General features: G+C 50.9%; 7 protein-coding genes across 13 annotated transcripts in view; 2 read left to right on the top strand and 5 right to left on the bottom strand.

Moving 5' to 3' along the window:
• Window positions 1–4,004: 4,004 nt before the first annotated feature.
• Window positions 4,005–5,636, top strand: PPTG_05103 (hypothetical protein; the record flags this gene model as incomplete). The annotated part of the gene is made up of 1 exon (XM_008898592.1): window positions 4,005–5,636. The coding sequence occupies one exon, from the start codon at window positions 4,005–4,007 to the stop codon at window positions 5,634–5,636; it is 1,632 nt and encodes a 543-aa protein (XP_008896840.1).
• Window positions 5,637–5,672: 36 nt separating this feature from the next.
• PPTG_05102 (hypothetical protein) lies at window positions 5,673–6,887 on the bottom strand. The gene has a single exon (XM_008898591.1). It carries the CDS (start codon window positions 6,755–6,757, stop codon window positions 5,735–5,737), a length of 1,023 nt encoding a protein of 340 aa, XP_008896839.1. The 5' UTR covers window positions 6,758–6,887; the 3' UTR covers window positions 5,673–5,734.
• Window positions 6,875–8,601, top strand: PPTG_05101. Of its 2 annotated transcripts, XM_008898590.1 has the most exons (4): window positions 6,921–6,958; window positions 7,027–7,774; window positions 7,835–8,011; window positions 8,091–8,600. In XM_008898590.1, exons 2-4 carry the CDS (start codon window positions 7,121–7,123, stop codon window positions 8,514–8,516), a joined length of 1,257 nt encoding a protein of 418 aa, XP_008896838.1. In that variant the 5' UTR covers window positions 6,921–6,958; window positions 7,027–7,120; the 3' UTR covers window positions 8,517–8,600. The 2 variants fall into 2 exon arrangements, with proteins under 2 accessions (XP_008896837.1, XP_008896838.1); XM_008898589.1 differs by having other exon boundaries at window positions 6,875–7,774; window positions 8,091–8,601.
• Window positions 8,587–11,548, bottom strand: PPTG_05100 (hypothetical protein). Its single transcript, XM_008898588.1, has 2 exons — window positions 11,310–11,548; window positions 8,587–11,243 (listed from the first exon to the last, which is right to left on the bottom strand). Exons 1-2 carry the CDS (start codon window positions 11,518–11,520, stop codon window positions 8,719–8,721), a joined length of 2,736 nt encoding a protein of 911 aa, XP_008896836.1. The 5' UTR covers window positions 11,521–11,548; the 3' UTR covers window positions 8,587–8,718.
• A 120-nt stretch (window positions 11,549–11,668) lies between these two features.
• On the bottom strand, window positions 11,669–13,414 carry PPTG_05099 (hypothetical protein). Of its 6 annotated transcripts, XM_008898583.1 has the most exons (4): window positions 13,160–13,414; window positions 13,013–13,057; window positions 12,832–12,909; window positions 11,669–12,744 (listed from the first exon to the last, which is right to left on the bottom strand). In XM_008898583.1, the coding sequence occupies exons 1-4, from the start codon at window positions 13,308–13,310 to the stop codon at window positions 11,807–11,809; spliced, it is 1,212 nt and encodes a 403-aa protein (XP_008896831.1). In that variant the 5' UTR covers window positions 13,311–13,414; the 3' UTR covers window positions 11,669–11,806. The 6 variants fall into 6 exon arrangements, with proteins under 6 accessions (XP_008896831.1, XP_008896835.1, XP_008896834.1 ...); XM_008898587.1 differs by having other exon boundaries at window positions 13,013–13,414; XM_008898586.1 differs by having other exon boundaries at window positions 12,832–13,057.
• PPTG_05098 (hypothetical protein) lies at window positions 13,394–15,592 on the bottom strand (the record flags this gene model as incomplete). Its single annotated transcript, XM_008898581.1, has 1 exon — window positions 13,394–15,592. A coding segment is annotated over one exon (2,050 nt), but the record flags the coding sequence as incomplete, so codon positions are not given.
• A 296-nt stretch (window positions 15,593–15,888) lies between these two features.
• PPTG_05097 (hypothetical protein) overlaps window positions 15,889–18,163 on the bottom strand; it is a gene marked incomplete at its 5' end in the record, with an annotated part of 2,782 nt that continues 507 nt past the window's right edge. The window contains one exon of the mRNA XM_008898580.1: window positions 15,889–18,024. Coding sequence (XP_008896828.1) covers window positions 15,953–18,024 — 2,072 coding nt within the window. The 3' untranslated portion in view covers window positions 15,889–15,952. The remainder of the gene's footprint in view (window positions 18,025–18,163) is intronic.

Genomic DNA, 18,163 nt, shown 5'->3' with positions numbered 1-18,163 from the left:
CGCTCCGGCTTGCGTGCAGACTTCCCCCCAAATGGCAGCAAAGCTACCGTAATGCTTATCAACTTACACATGTACCGCTGACCCGCGTTAACAAGTCCTTCAACTCACAGCAACCGGAGGAATTCGCAGGCCGGAACAAAATGCTTCAACTTTCACAATTAATCGCAACGAGGAGGACGTCAACTTGCCCGTGTACGCTCTAGATCCCTTTTGGTTCGCACTTTCTTCATGTTGAAGACCCCTTCGTCGCACTGCTTTATGTCGCTCTCTTGCTGCAAATCAAGTGCAAGCAAAGGTTGCTCGCTGCATGCAATAAATACACTGGAGATTCTCCAGTATCCGAGCCTCGTTCAACCAAGAGAGTCCTACGTGTATTGCAGACCGTCACCTGTATACAACGAGCCAGCTATGTCATTACCGATTCAAATCTTCCTCGACATTAAAAACGACAAGTTTATTACTGTAATTAACGTTAAGTTTAGGATACGTTGGAGCTTTTAACCAGTGAACGCTTCGATCAGATGCTTTGTTGAGCTACAGCGAGTCCAGGACAGCTCCTAGAATTATGTCCGGGGCCGCGACACTTTTTGCACAGCCGAATACGTTGAGGTGCTCTACCTGGCTCGGCATCCACTATCTGTGCTTCGTTCGCGACACTGTTAGTTGGCTCAGCTGCTGGACGCTTGGTTCCGCGACGTGATGCTGAGTTGACCCCTTCACCATTTCCCGTGGCACCTCGAGCGGATGGAATACTCATAGGAGGAATACAGGCAGGGTTTACAGAGATAGCTGAACTAAGCGGGATCTCGACTACTTTCGTCTCGAATGCCAGCACATAGTTCTCCACAAGATAGCCAGGAGCAAAGCGCTCGATGACTGAGTCCATCTGGTCGCAGAATAGCAGCACCGCGATAAGATGACGGCATGGAATAGCGTACTGCGTGATGAACGCGCACGTACAGGTGCTGGTCTGCAAGTCCACGCGACGTCGAGCACTTGAATCCTGGTCCATCTTCGTCACAAATGCCACAGTTTCCGAAGCGCGATTTACTTTGTACTCGCCGATACGCTTACATTGTGCATCGTAGAGGTCTTGAGCCCCTTGCGTTACTTTTCGATTGTTCAGCTTCCACTTGCCTGCCAATGTGCTGCGCTCGAATGCGTCGTCCATGAAAGATGTCATAACTGCTTCAAAAAAGGCAAAAGGAAGCATATCACGGTACCGATCAAGTCCCTGGGCTGACCCGGTGCCTTCTGCACTTACAGCCTGTGTGTCGGTTGCAGTAATAGCCGCAGCAGCTAGACTAGTCCCGCTATTACCGACACTACTTCCTCCAAGACCCAGACCACCAACACTAAGTCCGTTTCCTCCTCCAGTATTGGCTAGCTGTTCCTGCTCCAACGTCTCGAAAAACGTCCGACTTCGCCATCCATACATCGCTACTTTCCCAACATTCCCGGCAACAACCCACCTCTCTATAGGGAACTGTCGGAGATAGTTTTCCACTGCAGGTCCGCAGGTCGTGCCGATCCATTCAAGACGATTGCAGTACTCCGTCTCCGTCTCGGATCCTTGTAGTCCCCATACCAGCGCATGATGGTGCTTGTTAAATGACCCGATGTGCACCAACTCATGTTCGATAATGTATCTCGTGCAGTAGCGCAGAGTAAGCCCTAATTCACTCTCCACAGCCAGCAACTCTGCGTCAATGGCACACAATACAGGGCAGTATCTCAAGTTCACGCCACTTTCTTCCACACACCTGAAGAACCACCGATAATTCTCACTTGACGGTGCGTCGCAACACGCCACTGCAATCGTCACATTCCGCATATTGCCGTCTTTGCCCAGCAAAAACATCTGCACTCCTTGGTAGTTCGCTTCACTGTTGTTGCATGGTACTACTTCAAACCCATATATCTGCTGGTTAAAACTCGTCGATTGCGTGAATACAGAACAGCTCAGAAAAGCTCTGGAAAAGGACCCGGGCACTCTACTCTGCGGACCTCCGACTTCATATCTTGTGAAGGACCCAGGGTTTAACTCAGTGAAATTCTGTAAGAGTGACGGAATCTTACGGAACGAGTTACCCACTTGGTTCAATAATTCCTGCTTCATGATCTGCTTGGCTCGATAGATTGTGCGTAGGTTCGTCTTACCCTTAAGTTGCCGCAACAGTTGTGCAGCCGTGCCGTTGGGGGTGGTCGCCAGCGCCTTCTGGAAGCTCGGACTCTCTACCAATTGGCGCTGCGTAGGCTTAGCCGTTGACGTGCACTGAGGCGAGTGCGTCAGGTCGGAGCTGGAGACGTACCACGTGTGGTCTGTCTTGGAGTTGTGCAGATAGAGCTGAACGAAGAATGGGCATGGTTCGGTAGACGCGCACACCATTCGGCGGTGCTTACCTCCGCGTCGAGCAACTTTAACTTGCTTGTTGTGGTAGAGCGCGTAGTCTTGGACAGCGTAGAATGCGGTCTTGCTGTCTTTGAAGCGTTTACCCTTGAAGAGCGTTGGCGCTGGCGGCGAAGGTGAGTACGAAGAGTCTTCGATGGCATCGGCTTCAGGCTCCACCATGACTAGGAGATTCTACGTGGTCAGAAGGCGAGTATATAGGGTCGAATTATCACTTGGATTGAGTAAGGGGCACAGTTTGTCGGTCGCACTTAACCTGATTAAAAAACCTCGATTTATAAATGGGATTTTTGCAAGGAATTTACACCCAACTTTGATCCCATCCAATTCTCTAATTACTACAGCTCTCGAAATAGCTATTGTGAATTCCGTCCAAATTTGCCCGAAAAATTAGACAATAATTTGTTTTGCTAGATTTCAGAGCGGCGAAGCACGACTTAGCTTAAGGAATTCGAGCAGTATGGGTTACTCAGCTCAGTGGAGATGCTCTGAACAATTGAGTAGAATGCTCTAAAGTTGAATTTTTATTTACAATGTCAAGTGGGCTAAGTAGAAGGTCAAGTTCGCCTGCATTTGTTTTTGGCAGAAGCTGGTGATTTATCCAAGGCCAGCGAGACAAAGTCACGATAAGCTGACGAGGCAGTATAGCGCATTCGTTGCGGTAGCTAAGCTGCTCGACGAGTTCGTTCTAGAGGCCAAGAGCAAAATACTTAGGTTGAATATTGGTCTACATAAGTACGATCGGGACTGATGCAGCTGCAGGCTGCAGCCTGTAGCACAGGGCGGTTTCGAAACAACAGGGAATTTGTAAGTTGGTGACCCAGTCAACAGCCAAGTTTGGCCGGAATTCACAGTACCCATGGTGCTTTTTTTAAACCCACATATAATAGTTGGTACTGGTAAAAATTTATGTCGGCACATTCCGGCCTTCCTCAAACTAAGGAGATTCAAATTCGATTCGCGGTTCGCGATTCTGTTGAATCAAATCTCGAGTCCCATCATACAAATTGTCGGTCTTGTGGCGATAGCTCGGCGTGTGTGTTCTCGCGTAGCAGCCGCTTTAACACTCCAGTCATTGATGAGCCGGCACGAAGTAGTAATACATGTATCTTTTGACTGTGAGTTTTAATTACCATAATCCAGTAGTTATTGAATTGGTTTGGGCATCCTTGTTAAAGAATTATTTGCTTTCGTTTCCACCTGTTATTCTTGCTGTTCAGGGCGATTGAGTACTGTGATATGGTAATTAGGAAATCTTTCAGTTTGACTCAACGTTAAAGCGGCTGGAGAATATCAATCTCGATTTGCATTGTCGTTCGAGCCGCATGCTGTGGCCGCATGGCACGGTCAACTTTGACAACACTGGAGCAATGCAAGGCGAATGACTGTCCTTGCCGGTAACGTTGAGCCTGATGCTGCACAGGAACAAGATGATAGCGCCGGAGTACAACGCGACGCATTCGCGCTGTTCGCGTGCCTCGTTCACGGACACCATGTGGCGGATGCATATTATGCCTACAGTCATCCCCGCTCACTCGCTGGGCAGTGAAGTCATTTGGTAAACCTCCGTGTCCTCTACAAGTCCTGCTGAAAAATGTTGCCTTGCCGTCTTCTTGCATCTCTGGCGGCTGCCTCCTTGCTTGCAACAATCCCTTCGGTCTCTGCTGCCACGGACTTCGGCTACACCACGAACGCCGATAAATACGTTATCAGCACGGGAGCGGGTTTGACGATTTCCATGAGGCAGTCGACGTGCGATATCGTGTCCATTAGCTACAACGACAAGGAACTGCAGTACAAGTCCATGGGTACGCATGTTAACTCCGGTTTGGGCTCGGGAGTGACGTCGACTATCGAATCCTTGAACGATGACAAGAAGACAATCCACGTCAACTGTAAGAAGACTGGACTGGAGCAATCCTACTTCTTCCGTCCCAACGAGAATGTGGTATACATGGGCACCTACCACTCGAAGGACCTGGTTCTACCGGAACTGCGATTCCTTGCTCGTTTGGACAAGACTGTGATGAACCAAGGTATTCTCGAAGCAACCGTCGAGTCTGGCATGACTGCTATTGAGGCTACCGATGTCATGCAGAACAGTGAGGGCATCACCCGTTCGAAATACTACTCGGGTGTGCCGTTCATCGACGATGCTGTCCACGGCGTCAACAGCACTGCTGCCGGTGTGTATTTGGTGATGTCAGAGCACAGCTACGAGACGTCGAGCGGTGGCCCGTTCTTCCGTGACATCAACAACAAGCTCGACGTCTCGAACGAGCTCACGTTCTACATGAACTCGGACCACACCCGTATCGAGGAATACCGCTACGGTTTCCACGGTCCGTACGCGCTTGCGCTCACTAGTGGCGCTGCTCCATCGGCTTCGTCGCTTGACTTCTCGTTCTTCCAAGGTCTGGATCTGACTGGTTTTGTCCCGGATGCTAAGCGTGGCGAAGTCGCCGGTACGATCACGGATGCGAACGACGTTCTGGGAGACTCGGAGATTGTTGTGGCGTTCTCGAACGCCGACGCACAATACTGGACGAAGGTTGCTGCTGGTTCCAAGACGTTCACGTCCCCCAAGATGAAGCCTGGCACCTACAAGGCCACTGTGTACAAGAAGCAATTGGCTGTCGGCTCGGCCTCGGTTACTGTGGCTGAGGGCGAGTCCGCAAAGCAGACCATTGACGTGACATACGAGCTCACTAAGGACCCTATTTGGCGTATCGGTGAATGGGACGGCACCACCGACGGCTTCCTGAACGCTGACAAGATCCACACGATGCACCCGAGTGACTCGCGCATGTCTGCGTGGGGCCCGATCACGTTCGCCGCCGGCAAGGACGACAACAGCAAGTTCCCCTTGGCTCAGTTCCGTGCCGCGAATGACAACATCAAGATCACTTTCGACCTGACGGACGCGCAGGCTGCAGAGTCCAGGACGCTCAAGATCGGATTGACGCTCGCTAAGGCTGGTGCACGCTCCAGAGTCATTGTAAACGACTGGACTGCCGAACTTCCTGAGTCTGTGGGGGTCAAGACGCGGGGTATCACCCTCGGTGTCACTCTCGGCAACTACAAGTTGTACGACTACGTGATCCCGTCGTCGGCTCTTAAGACGGGGTCAAACACCATCACGCTGTCAATTGCTAGCGGTGCTAGCGACCCGGCCGAGAAATACCTGTCCGCTTCGGTTGTCTTTGACGCCCTGGAGCTGGTTTAGACGACTACCAAGCTCATAGAGTTCATAGCGCTCACGTATGTGAAGTTTTTCAATCAAAAATGATGTACTGTTCAAACGTTTCGATAAGCGTTCTTATCCTAACAGCGAAGCATTTGTGCTGCCTTGTTCGGCGCATTCATACACACGGCACAAATTGCAGCAAGGAGCCGTCTTGGGGACACGCACGCTCCCAGAAATGCCGAGATTTGGGCAAACCAGGTATCGTACGCCATCGTCTGACCACGAAACATCGCTTGTAAAGCCAGCGCTGCACAGTCCTTCGGTGTGCATGCAGTCCCAGGGATGTTCATGTAGATTGCGTCGTCGCAATCTGCAGTGCGTCCAAAGTTCGTGTGCACTGGACCGGGACAGAAGCAGGTGACGGTGACGCCCGTGCCGCGCAGCTCGTAGTCGAGTCCTTGACTGAAGTTGATAACGAAAGCCTTTGCACTGCTGTACAACGCAGCCGACGGCGTCACGACCGAGCCGGCCATCGAGCCGATGTTGAGCACTCTTCCAACTCCACGCCCCACCATCTGCGGCACGAATGCGTGTGTAAGCTGCGCCACGGCCGCCATATCCAACGCCATAATCTGTGTAACTTGCGTCTGCGAAAGCTTGACAAAGTCTTTCGTGATGGAGAACCCGGCGCAGTTCACGAGAATGCCAACCACAAGTCCGTTCTTGGTTGCGTACGCTACCAGAGCGTTGATACCTGTCTCGGAGCCTAAGTCACACGCGCAGAACGATACTTTGATCCCTTCATGAACCTGTTCGATCTCCGTCTGCATACGTTCCAGCACGGACGTCGTTCGAGCTGCTAGCAGTAGGGAATGCCCTTTTTCAGCCAGTTGATACGCCATCTCCTTGCCCAGTCCGGACGACGCTCCCGTGATGAGCGTAACATGTTTGACTTGAGGTTTTGGTTCTGATGACGAGAAGTTCCAGCGATGATAGCGAGTCAAAAGCACGTCGAGGATAGACAAAACCAGGTACACCAGCACTAGAAAACGTAGCAGGTACCCTACGGACTCCAACGGAATAATGTAAAGAGCCACAAGTAGAGCGGAGACGCCCAACGCCGGCTGTAGCTTGCTGTGGATCGGTTCTTCAGGCATCATGGACAGGCAGTAGTTACGCAACGGGGTCGAGGCGTAACCTACCCGACTAGAGATGATCGTAACCACAGATTTGAACACGTCGACTCTGTCGGTTTGAGTGGATCACGCCTTGCAGTCCACCCACCAAGTGTCTTTGCGTTTCTTCTGCTCAGTTGAGCATTCACCTTGAGGTAGGCTTCGTCTCAGTCGACGAGGTTTCAAGTGAGTTAGCTAAGGACGTTTCTCGATTAGCTGTTGCATTGACACTAGCGTCGAACTTGCATCGCTAGAAACCGCCGCTACTTCAACACGAGGAAGTCGCCCGGCCCACCGATCGGTCAATTTGAGACTGTTCCTAGCTGAGCAGCTTGCGGGTTTCAATCGATGGTGGCGCGTGTGGAGACGGCTGAATTAAAGGCGTCTGACGCATATTCCCCAGAAACTCGGGAACAGGAGCCGAAAGCCGATATGGAGGATGTCGACAGCCTTCTACTGCACTTGATTCGCATAATTGCGTTGTACCTGTTCGTGTTCCTATCCCAGACGGCTAAGCTGGTCGTGACGGACGCAGAACTCGCCATTTTCGTTGCTACACCGGACTTGTTGGATGAAGAGACTAATGAGCTCCAGCGTCGACTGCATGCGGCGCTGCTCGCGTGGGTGAAAAGTGAGGTTAAGAACGACCTATTTGATGGGCTTCTGCAAGAACAGAGAGTGTTTGTGGTGATTAAAAGACTATTCCGACAGCAGCGAACGAAGGCTGCTGCTCAATACCGCGTTCTCGCAGCACTATTGACTTCGTATTTGACGCGACTGCAGACCCCATTGGTGCATTGTGAACCGAGTAGTATGTTGTCTTCAACACTGGAATACTTATTGACAAAGGAGAAAGATACAGCGAGCAAAGAACCTATCGCTCTATCAATGCTGTACCCGCTTGTGAATGCTGTGGATCTGGTGAACATCGAACAGCGCGAGTGCCTCGATGCGCTTATGAATTTATTCCGATGGCTCTCCGTACACGATCAATCTCAAGAGGTAAGGAATGTGGCAGACGTTTTGTTAGAGCTAAACATTAATGTGTACGTTGCTTGGCAGGTCTTCACCACATTTTTAAGCAAGTATCACGCTAAAATCATTGCAATGACCGACGACGACACAATGCCTAGATTCGATAGCGACCCGAGCAACTTAACCATTAAGGATGAGCTTGGCATGTGCTTCGTGCAGACGCTGCTGCGGTACTCGGACCACATTTTTCGAAGAGATTCGCAGGTAAACAGATCATCGCTCCAGCTTATAAAATTGCCGTGTTGCAGCCACTGATTCATTTTTTGTTGTCTGTCTCGTACAGTTTGATGATTTGGTCCCTACACTTTCGTTCAGCGACACTGACGATGATGACTCGTCCAGCGAGGACGGCAGTGTTCTAACTCGCCTACAATCAGCACAAGACAGTAATTTATCAGCAGAACTATTGGAGAAACACACAAACTCCAGCGCAATGAACCAGATTGCGATCTCGCCGGACGAGGAAGAGAATGCACTTCCTGCTAAAGTGTCATCGTGCCCATTGTTCAAGTGCACGAAACGTGAAGAGAAGACAATGAAAGTATTGATGAAAACCGCTACCAAGCCGAGTTCACAAGCTGCATTCGTAGACGATGGATTTTCTATTGGCATGGAGTGGGAAGACGAAGAACCATCGCCGACTGGAGTCTGCTTCGGTATCGCTGCAGCTGGCACTCTTGCTGCTGTGCTGTGCGTCTTTTTGAACTGACGATGAGCTAAAATTCGTCACTACTTTGCCTAAACGCACCTTCGAAGAATACACAACAAAATACACAAACTCTGAGCTTGGGTAAACCTTTCTTGTTGTCTAGTAGCAGTACACATTTCAAATTAAAAAAATCCCTGGTCAATGAGCCAGCAAAATACCGCACGGCCTCGGTGCTCCTAACTTTCCCTCGCCGCTCTAACTTCTACAATCGATAGGCTCCTCGTGCGAGTTCCCACAAACCTGCGAGCACGGGTGTAGTAGCCTCATAAGCCGATACAACGCACTGTTCTGGCTCGTCACACGCGATGCCGACACCCGTTACCACTGTCAGAAGCAGCGAGCAAAGCGGGAACACGACGTACAGCAGCATACTCCTCCGCTTGGTAGCAATGACCACTGCGTCCTTATCTTCTCCCTTAATCACGTGGCTATCACTGCCGCGGTCTTCAAAGCGGTTAAACAGGTACAGAACTCCAGAGTTAAAGCCGTAAATGACGAGTAACAACGGCAGACGGACGAGCATGTTCAGCCACTCGTCACGCAAGTAATACAGAGCGATAGCACCCAGTACAGGCAGCATAACAGCCACCAGGTTAAGCTGTGCTACCGCAAAGAAGAGCACTCCAAGCGCAACAAGAATCCCCAGAATCTTCACACCGTACGCCACTTCACAGCCGAAAACCTGCAGCGAACTGGGAGCCCACCAAGAAACCATCCACCAGTGCTGATGGTCATCTGGTTGGCACAGAGGCTTGATGAACGCCACTTCTCGCACGTTCTCAAAGAACACAATGGCCATGATAACCAGCACCACCAATACGTCGGTTTTCGTTACTGTCCACACGAAAGACGCTCGATCTCGTGCATTTTGAGCGCGCGTCTCCTTCAGTTCCTCCATTCGCCGTTGCAACCGCGCCTCCTCTTCCCGTTGACGCTGCGTTTCGCGAGTCCGGTCGATTTTTTCAGCGATTAGTCGCTGTTTATTGAGGAACTTCTGAGCCATACGGTCGCGCTTCTCTTGTGCCTTAGCACGGTCTCGACTTCGGCGCTCGTTCATTTTCATGATGTCTCGCTTGCGTAGTTGATCGAACATACCGCGAAGACTGTGCACCAAGAGCATCATGTTCGAGCGGTTCGCCAAGATCTCGCCAGCTTTCAAGATGGCATCTTCGCGTTTAGCCCCGAGTGCTACGAAGTTCGTCGCCAAAGTCTGGACGCTATCGAGTCCCTTCCCTTCGTTACTGACGATCGCTGCGCAGAAGCTGTCGCGTCGGGCATCCTCCAGCATGAACTGCGCACTCTCCACTTCTTCAACGTACGTCATCTCCATCACCTCAGCTTGATCCACCCAGCGCTCTAAACGACGCATGGACGCGGCTGTAGCTCCACTGCTAGCCGCTGTAGTAGCACCAAGCTGCTTGGTTCGCTGGATAATCTGGCTGTTGCTGGCATTATCTGCGTTTTCCAACAGTAACAACTGTTCGTGTTCAGGTTCATGAGCTGATTGGAAGTACTCAATCGCACTCTGCAGTTCCTGTTGGACTTTTTGCTGCTCAGACTTCTCGTCGTACGCTTTGAGTAAGAAGTTGAACTCATCTTTGTCCTTGTATCCACCCAGATTGCCCACACTGCCACTCATCGTCATACTTCCGCTCCAACACCTTGCAAACGCGTCCATCTCGCTGGACGTCGCGTTGCCATTCGCTCCATTTTGTGGCGGTGTTCCAGAACTCTGACGTAGCGATGCCAGTAGCAACAGGAAGACCGGTTTTGGTAGAGGGTCGCTAGAGTTCATTTTCGCTACAATGAGCTCGGATATCTGCTCCGAGAGCTGCTGGACACGAGCATTCTCCAAGTGTAAGCTCTGCAAACTCTCGTCTTGCGCCTTGAGCCACGAATTCTCGTCCACGTAGCTCTTCCAACGAGGAGGAACAACGAGCTGCATCATCTCCACTGCCACCTGTTCTCCTCTACACGCGATCTCCTCGACCGCCGTCATCATCTCTGCGAACGTCATCTCCTTCCTCGACGTTGGATGTAGCGGGAGGTTCACTAATTCCATCTCAACTTCTCGGAATTCCACAGCTGCAAGCTGCTGCTTAAAGTCTCTGGCGTTGGACAACACCTGCAAGTGTCGTAGTCGTACACACGCGACCTGTTTAATCCTCAGCGACAGAAGATCAGCGGGAAATTTACGCAGCTCCTGTTCCAGCACTTCTGGGTCGTTTTCACTGAATAATTTGCTCAATGTGCGTCGTTCACGGTAGAATCGCCACAAGAACCAGCCCAGATTCCACACCAGCACCACAAGAAGGCCAAGAACCGTCAACATAGCCACCACTACGGCCAGTACAGCCGCTTGTTCCTGTGTCGTCAACTCCGTCTTGTCGTGACTCCACCACCACAAGGCAGTATGATACGACGCGTATCTTTTCAACGCCGCATCCTCATTAACACTAGCAGTAGGCTCCACAGCAAAGTCCTCGAGATGGTCTTCTTCTTCAACAGCTGGAACCTTCTCTTTCTTCTCTTTTACGTCTTTCTTCTCTTCTTTCTTCTCTATGGGCTCATCTGTCGTCTCCCACTTGACTATATGAATATCTCCATTGGGCCAGGGCTCCAGCTCTGAGCCTTTAATGTCATGAGCCTCAATAGCGACCTGCTGCTTCTCCTCTGGTCCGTCAGTGAAGGAGAAATCCTCCACACGGATCTCCACACGTCGATACGCTGTTATGTTAATAATAAAAGATTAGATAATCGAATATAAATATCAGGTTATAATGGATTCCGTACGATGCGAGCGTTCGGCCACCGCGCGACGAGCGTCGCTGGCACTGAGCAGCAGGAAGGCGACGGTTAATAGTCGCCGTGCGCAGCTTAAAGAAGCCGCGCTGGACCCCCGTTGCAGTGTGGAAAGCTGCATCTTGCGTCTCTCGAGCCTCAAGGCGAAGTGCCGAGTGCGCGAAGTCGTGGCTGATTCCATTGGGCTGTTTCCCAGAACCATCCCGCGTCAAAACTCCCCATGAGACCTTTATGTTGGTTTCAGAATAGACACTGAAACGAGGTATTTTAGTGACTGGTCAAGTTGAAGGGCAAGACTGCAACCGAGCAAGATCATGGCAAATCCCAAGTAACGGACGCATATCTAACGCGGCTTTGAAACGGATTGACTTAAGCGTTTGTATCTTGATATGTTACATGATTCCCTACCTAGTGCTCGGTCTCCTACGTTCTACTTGGTCCTATTAAGTGAATTCTACTACTCTGTACTTATGTAGTTCAACGCCATTTCACGCCGCTTTCTGGGCCGTGGCGCTGTATTTGGCTGCTGTCGGTATAGCAGCTGTGTTCACAGTGTATGGGGTCTTAACAGAAGGGATGGGACTTGTCTCCGGCCCAGCAGCTACCATTTTTTCGTGCATCGCATTACCCAGAGATGTGAACATATCGGCAGTGAATCCTTGTGGTAATTCTTTTGTCAGCTCTTGTAGCTCCTGCAGAACCTCATCAGTGGGGTCTTCACTGCTCGGAAGTCGACGCTGACGACGTCGAGACGTGTCCTCACTGTGCTGTTCGTGCTGCTGTAGCTGCCATTGCCACGTGGTTCTTCGCTTCTGCCGACGGATAATTGTCGCCTGAATCCGAAGAAACGAAGCGTAGATCTCCTGTAAACGCTCCCATGCTTCAGGTAGACCAGAATCAATATCCTCTTCCTCTTCCACGTCCTGCTTAATGTCCACAAGGTGCTCCTCCACCTCACTCGCTTTGAAGCTGCTGTCCTTGGCCTGGATCTTCTGCAACGTCGCCAACATCTCAGCGAGCGTCACTTCCTCGCTCTCTTCGTGTTGAGACACCGCCAACGACGCCACCATTTGCTGTGTGTCTTCCTTCTTGGCGTCTTTCATTTCACGCTTCAATTTCTCGATCACCAGTAAAAACTGCAGATGGCAGAAGCGGACGATCGCCAACTGTTTCCTCAGCCTCACTACTGTCTCAACACTGCATTTCTCCTCAATATCTCCATCCATTTCCTTCTCCATCGTAGTATACCATTGCATCGGCAGTCTCACAAGCTTCCACAGCACTTGGAACACGAAAACCACTAGTCGCAACACACAAATTGCGATCAAAGCCAGCACCACGACGTCCTGCCTCGTGAATTCCTCTGTCACTGCATCCTTCCACCAGGATGCTGCGTGTTCTGCTGCGTCCTCGTCGCCGCCGATAGCTGAGAGCACGCAGAGCGCAACAGCGTAGGGTCCATGAGCATACAGTACCATGCAGCTCTCCTCCAGACCCAGTAGCACGGCCGTACCTTGCATAACGTTGAAAATATCTGCAGTCCTGACGTCTTTGGTTACCACCTCAATCACTGGCTGCTCTCGGGCGCCATCTACAGCCGCAGAGTATGCAAATTCAACCCAGCCGAATGTATCACAACGGTAAAAGCCAGTTAGTGAAGCTTTAGAGAGCGACATCAACCCACACTCTTGCACCTTGGAAGGAGAAGTCTTGTTCGCGGATCTCCATGCGCTTGGAGACTGGGAAATTGCGTCGACGTCAATGTAACAAGACGGAAATAATACAGAGTGAGTCAGTGGATTGAAACGACTCGAGGAGACTACAGGAGACTGTGGCAGCACCTTTGGCGCTGGGGCTGGCGCTGATTAGCGCACGGCGCGTCTGGTTCATGAAGAGCAGCAGCATGTATAGTGACAAGCGCACAGATGCGTACGGCGAAAATGGAGTGGGCTGCATTGCGTGACGAGTTATCCGGAGACTGCGGAACGCCATCCGCGCAACTTCGACGATAAAGATGGAATCAGATCTGAGCAAGCATGTAGAACGTTCTTCAAAATGGAGGAAAAGGCACCCAATCACATGTTGCACTTCTGCTCTTACAAAACTCAAATGAAAATCTGAGTCCACATGATCCATCGTTGGCGAGTGCCACCGGAATTAAACTACAAACAGTACATTTTTACTTAGCATTCACTTCACTTGCGGTATTGTTGAAGTGACGATTTTAGGACTCAGACGTTCTCGACCACGCGCGGCGTCGCGTTATCTGGCTCTGCATCCTGTGCGGGCCAACGGGGCTGCTGGGCGCAATCACAGAGCGGCGTCGGTCTCCTCCGCCTGCCAAGAACGCTTCGTTGGGTTTGGCAGCTCTTAGAGGCTTCTCATTATCATGATCAGACGAATACAGCAGCGAACCCGACGGATTTAGCTCTTCGTAGATCTCTTTGAAGGTGTCGAACTCTCGCTCAGCCTTTTGACGGCTAGCAACATGCAACGCAGCCTTGACGTCGATCCCGTCCGTGCGAATACTCTTGTCTACCGGCAACTGAACATGGAGATACCCAAATTCAGTGCAGCGGACTGTGGGGAGATCGCATTTGGGGATGTCCAAACGCTGCAAATACTTATCCAGTACAGCCTCACGGTGCTCGGGTGGGATGGAGGTGGAGGTCACTCGAATAGCCTCGTGCACTTTAACGAGTGCGTCGGACGCTCGTGTACGCTTCTTTACAGACCGAACAATGGAGACAAACCAAACGATATTCACCAGTGTGAAGAAGCCAATTGAGAAGCCAAGTAGGCTGTGCTCTTGCCATTTCTCACGAGATGGAAACAGTCCCACAAAAAGCGGGAAAAGTGCGTTCTCGATCGCCACCAAACACGAGATGATGAAGCAGAAAAAAACATACTGATCCAGTGTCGTGAAGTACGAGATCTGCGGTGTCAGCGACGCTACCATATTCTTGAACGTCACGGCCGTCAACAACAGCGTCAACACGATCTGAACGCGGTCCCCAGTGTCCATAAGTGAACCATCCGAGAGTGGAGCGTACGATATAAAACACAAATACGTGATGATTCCTGCTGGAATCGCCACGTTTGTCACGTAGTATCCGGGCCGACGTTCCAGCATCATCTCGAATCGAATGCTCTTCTTGTCGCCCTCAGCGTCGATCTCACCGACGAATACCTTATCGTGGTGCACCACATCGAAGACGTTGCCTAATTTGTAGTTGGCAATGGCAAAGGTGCCTGCGTCCACTGCTCCCGGTGTGATTCGTAGAGATTTTCTCACTCCCGTTCCAGTAGAGAAAGCAAACGTGAGCTTCTGCTGGTCCACAGGGAAGCTTCGTAGAGTCATCTCCTCGCTAAACACAGCCACTACACGACGGCTGAATTGCAGATGACTCAGATACTCCGACGTGGCCTTCAGTGGCAACGCCAGACTGGTCGAGTCAGTGAAATGCACTGGCCCAGCAGGTGACAGACTGGACGTCATCTCGCGCTCCTCTTGCATCGAGTTGACGTTCGCGAACTCGAATTGATTCTCGTCGAACTCGAGGATGTCCATAAGTTCACGCAGTACCGAGTCTTCTCGGATGGTGGTGATGGCTGGCATCGTAACCTCCCACGTTACGTCGGCAGTAAACGTTTGGCCTACCGTGTCTACCGACGTGATGGCATTCACTTCGATCTGCACTTCGAGCGGCGAAAAGCCTGCCATTAAGTGAGCTGTTAATGGACCAGGATGACAGCTACCAACACTGTCGGCATCATGAGGAGGCATAATATCACGAAGGAACCAGTGCTGCTTGTGTCCCCACTTGCCAAGTTGCATCTTCCACGGGAACAGAGTTGGTGGCAGGTCATTGGCTTCTGCAGCAGCTAGAGTTGAGCTCCGAGCCTTCGCTGGATCGTTAGAATTTCCAGCAGCCTCTACCTTCTTGGCCAGCTCCTCCACCTCCACATGGTCCATCTCGGTCTTGCGCCAGGACATGCAGTGCACCTTGCGGTTGTTATCACTGAGGTTCATGATCTTCCAGATACCACCGACAGGCCACGTCAGCGTCATGTACTCGGCATTGGTGATGTATGCTTCTGGTATCGGGTGCTCCAGTTCGAGGTGTAGGTGGTACTGGACGCGGTCGGTGTTGATATCCACAGCGACGTGCTCGAGCGTGAGCTTGTCATTGAGCACGATACTGGACCAGGACTGCGTTTCCTCGATGGTGGCAGTCGTGGTTTCCTGTAGACTGATCTTAGTCTTCATCATGTTTCGTCTGCTGCTTACCTACGAGTCTGCAAATACGGAAATGCTGGTTATCGAGATGAGATATCATGGCGCAATAGGTGTTTTTGACAAGCGTGTACCAATGACACCCCTTCTTCTAAACGACGATTGTTAGTACAAGCATATGTTATAAAAGAGAAACAGGAAATTAGAGGGCGGATGGCATTGTTACCTACGATTAATCAATGAGACATCATTTTACCCACAAGCGGGAGCCTCCGCTAACAATTGCACGAACTACGATGGTTTCACAAGACAAGGCCGAATGCTACAACATGGTACGGAAATGATTGATTGCATCCCTATTGGTAGGAGTGTCGGAATCGGTATCTCTAGCAAGAGTCTAGGTCATGCGATGGTACACAGCCACGCTGTGTGATCTGGTTAGAGTAGCCGCAGCAGGACTAGACGGTGAAACACCAGATAGTCTTAAAATCTGGCCTCTGCCATCTTGAAAGGCTTCGCTCGGCTTCGTCGCTCGCAACGGCATTTGGCTTTCTCGAGTAAGCGCACGCAGGGGCGAGCCCGATGGATTCAGCTTCGTATAGATGTTCCTGAAAAAGTCGAGTTTTTGTTCGGTGTTCTGCCGGGTCGACGCGTGCAGTTTTTTCTTCTTGTCAATGTTATCAGTGCATTGTGGCTCATCATCTGGAAGACGAACATACAGATATCCAAACTCCGCACAGCAGATTTCAGGAAGTTCCCAGTTCTGGAAATGGCATTCTTCCAGATATTCATGCAATACGGCTTCGCGGTGCTCAGCGGGGATACCAGAGGTAGCAATGACGCGAATAGCCTCGTGCACATTGAGCAACACTTTAGATTTGCGCTTTCGGTACTTGACGAAGAGCACAATGTAGATACCCCACGCAACGTTCACGAAGGTGAAGAAGCCGATTGAGAACCACAACAAGCTCTTTTCTTTCCAACTCTTCTCCACCTTAAGGGATTTTGCAACAACCGGAAACAATGCAGTCTCAACCACGACTAAGCAGGCGATCATGAAGCAGAAAAAGACGTACTTGTCTAAAGTCGTGAAGTACGAGATTCGTGGAATGAGAGACCCCACTTGGTTTTTGAACGTTACTGCAGTCAGCAACAGCGTCAACACGATTTGGAGTCGATCCCCAGTTTCAACGAGCTTGCCATCCGCCAGTGGAGCGTACGAAATGAAGCACAGATACGTGATAACTGCAGCCAGGATCGCTACGTTCGTGACGTAGTAGCCAGGACGGCGCTCCAGCATCATCTCAAAGCGGATGCCCTTCTTGGTTCCCTTCGCATCAATTTCGCCGACGAAGATTTTGTCGTGATACACTACATCAAACACATTGCCCATCTTGTAGTTGTCAATGGCGAAGGTACCCGCGTCCAAAGGCGCAGGCGTAATGCGAAGGGATTCCCTCAGTCCAAGTCCCGTGGAAAACGAAAAAGTAAGCTTCTGCTGATCAACTGGAAAGCTGTACACTGTCATTTCTTCGCTGAATGTTGCGACGATACGCCGGCTGATCAGAACATGGCTCAGACTCTCGGTGTTGGGTTCTACCGGGGTAGCGAGACTAGTACGGTCAGTGAAATTCACTGGTCCGGCCGGGAGTAGACCGTAATACAGGTTGTATTTTTCCTGTACAGAGTTCACATTGGTGAACTCGAACTGTTCCCCTTCAATCTCGAGAATTGCTGTCAGTTCGCTCAACATAGAGTCTTCACGGATTGTTGTTATAGCCGGCAGAGTGACTTCCCACGTCACATCGGCAGTGAATGTCTGGCCCACCGTATCAACTGCGGTGATCGCGTTCACCTCGATCTGCACTTCGAGAGGTGAAAATCCGGCTAGCAATTGCACTGTCAAGGGTCCGGGACGACCGTTTTGTGGCGGCATGATATCACGGAGAAACCAGTGCTGAGTGGTCCCCCACTGTCCGAGTTGCATCTTCCAGTTGAAAACTGTCGGAGTCAAATCCCCGGTATCTTCATCATCCGCTGGACTGTAATGGTTCTTAGCTGGGTCTGGAGAAGACCGGGTCAGTGCAACTTTATTTGCCAATTCACTCACTTCCTCGGGATTCATTTCAGTTTCTCTCCATGACGTGCAGTGCACGTGGTGGTTGTTTTGACTCAAACTCATGATCTTCCAGATACCACCAATAGGCCACGAGAGCGTGAGAAATTCAGCATTTGCGAGAAACAGCTCTGGAATCGGGTGTTCCAGTTCCAGATGCAGGTGGTACAGAATACGCTCGGTATTGATGTCGACGGCAGCGTGTTCCAGTGTTAACGTGTCCTGGAGAACGACGCTCGACCAAGCTTGAGTTGCCTCGATGGTGGCGCTGGTGGAGGTCCGACAACTAGTCCGATGGTCCATCACGACGAAACTGCAGGTGCTTGAGTCACTGGAAATTGATAAGTGACGTCCTGCAACGAGATACCTGTTACCTTCGCTGGTCTCGGTGGATTAGGAATGCGTTGCAACATGAAGGTGACACCCCTTCCAGATGGAAGTATTAATTCCAAACAATTGTTACATAAAGTAAGCAGATGAAATTTTACGGAT

This window comes from Phytophthora parasitica (genome assembly GCF_000247585.1).
Source record: "Phytophthora parasitica INRA-310 unplaced genomic scaffold supercont2.7, whole genome shotgun sequence".
NCBI classification, from domain to species: domain Eukaryota; phylum Oomycota; class Peronosporomycetes; order Peronosporales; family Peronosporaceae; genus Phytophthora; species Phytophthora nicotianae.
The sequence above is the reverse complement of the archived record's forward strand: the minus strand, read 5'-3'. Positions and strand labels throughout refer to the sequence as shown.

What these genes read in the sequence shown, in the direction of transcription:
- PPTG_05102 (XM_008898591.1), bottom strand. Translation starts at nt 6,757, where the DNA reads ATGATGCCTGAAGAACCGATCCACAGCAAGCTACAGCCGGCGTTGGGC.
- PPTG_05101 (XM_008898589.1), top strand. Translation starts at nt 7,121, where the DNA reads ATGGTGGCGCGTGTGGAGACGGCTGAATTAAAGGCGTCTGACGCATAT. An exon ending in TACACGATCAATCTCAAGAG is followed by an intron (nt 7,775 to 7,834) that starts GTAAGGAATGTG and finishes GTTGCTTGGCAG; the next exon opens with GTCTTCACCACATTTTTAAG. An exon ending in TTTTTCGAAGAGATTCGCAG is followed by an intron (nt 8,012 to 8,090) that starts GTAAACAGATCA and finishes TGTCTCGTACAG; the next exon opens with TTTGATGATTTGGTCCCTAC.
- PPTG_05100 (XM_008898588.1), bottom strand. Translation starts at nt 11,520, where the DNA reads ATGGTTCTGGGAAACAGCCCAATGGAATCAGCCACGACTTCGCGCACT. An exon ending in GGTGGCCGAACGCTCGCATC is followed by an intron (nt 11,244 to 11,309) that starts GTACGGAATCCA and finishes TTAACATAACAG; the next exon opens with CGTATCGACGTGTGGAGATC.
- PPTG_05099 (XM_008898582.1), bottom strand. Translation starts at nt 13,310, where the DNA reads ATGGCGTTCCGCAGTCTCCGGATAACTCGTCACGCAATGCAGCCCACT. An exon ending in CGCCAGCCCCAGCGCCAAAG is followed by an intron (nt 13,058 to 13,159) that starts GTGCTGCCACAG and finishes GCAATTTCCCAG; the next exon opens with TCTCCAAGCGCATGGAGATC. An exon ending in ACAAGACTTCTCCTTCCAAG is followed by an intron (nt 12,910 to 13,012) that starts GTGCAAGAGTGT and finishes CTGCGGCTGTAG; the next exon opens with ATGGCGCCCGAGAGCAGCCA.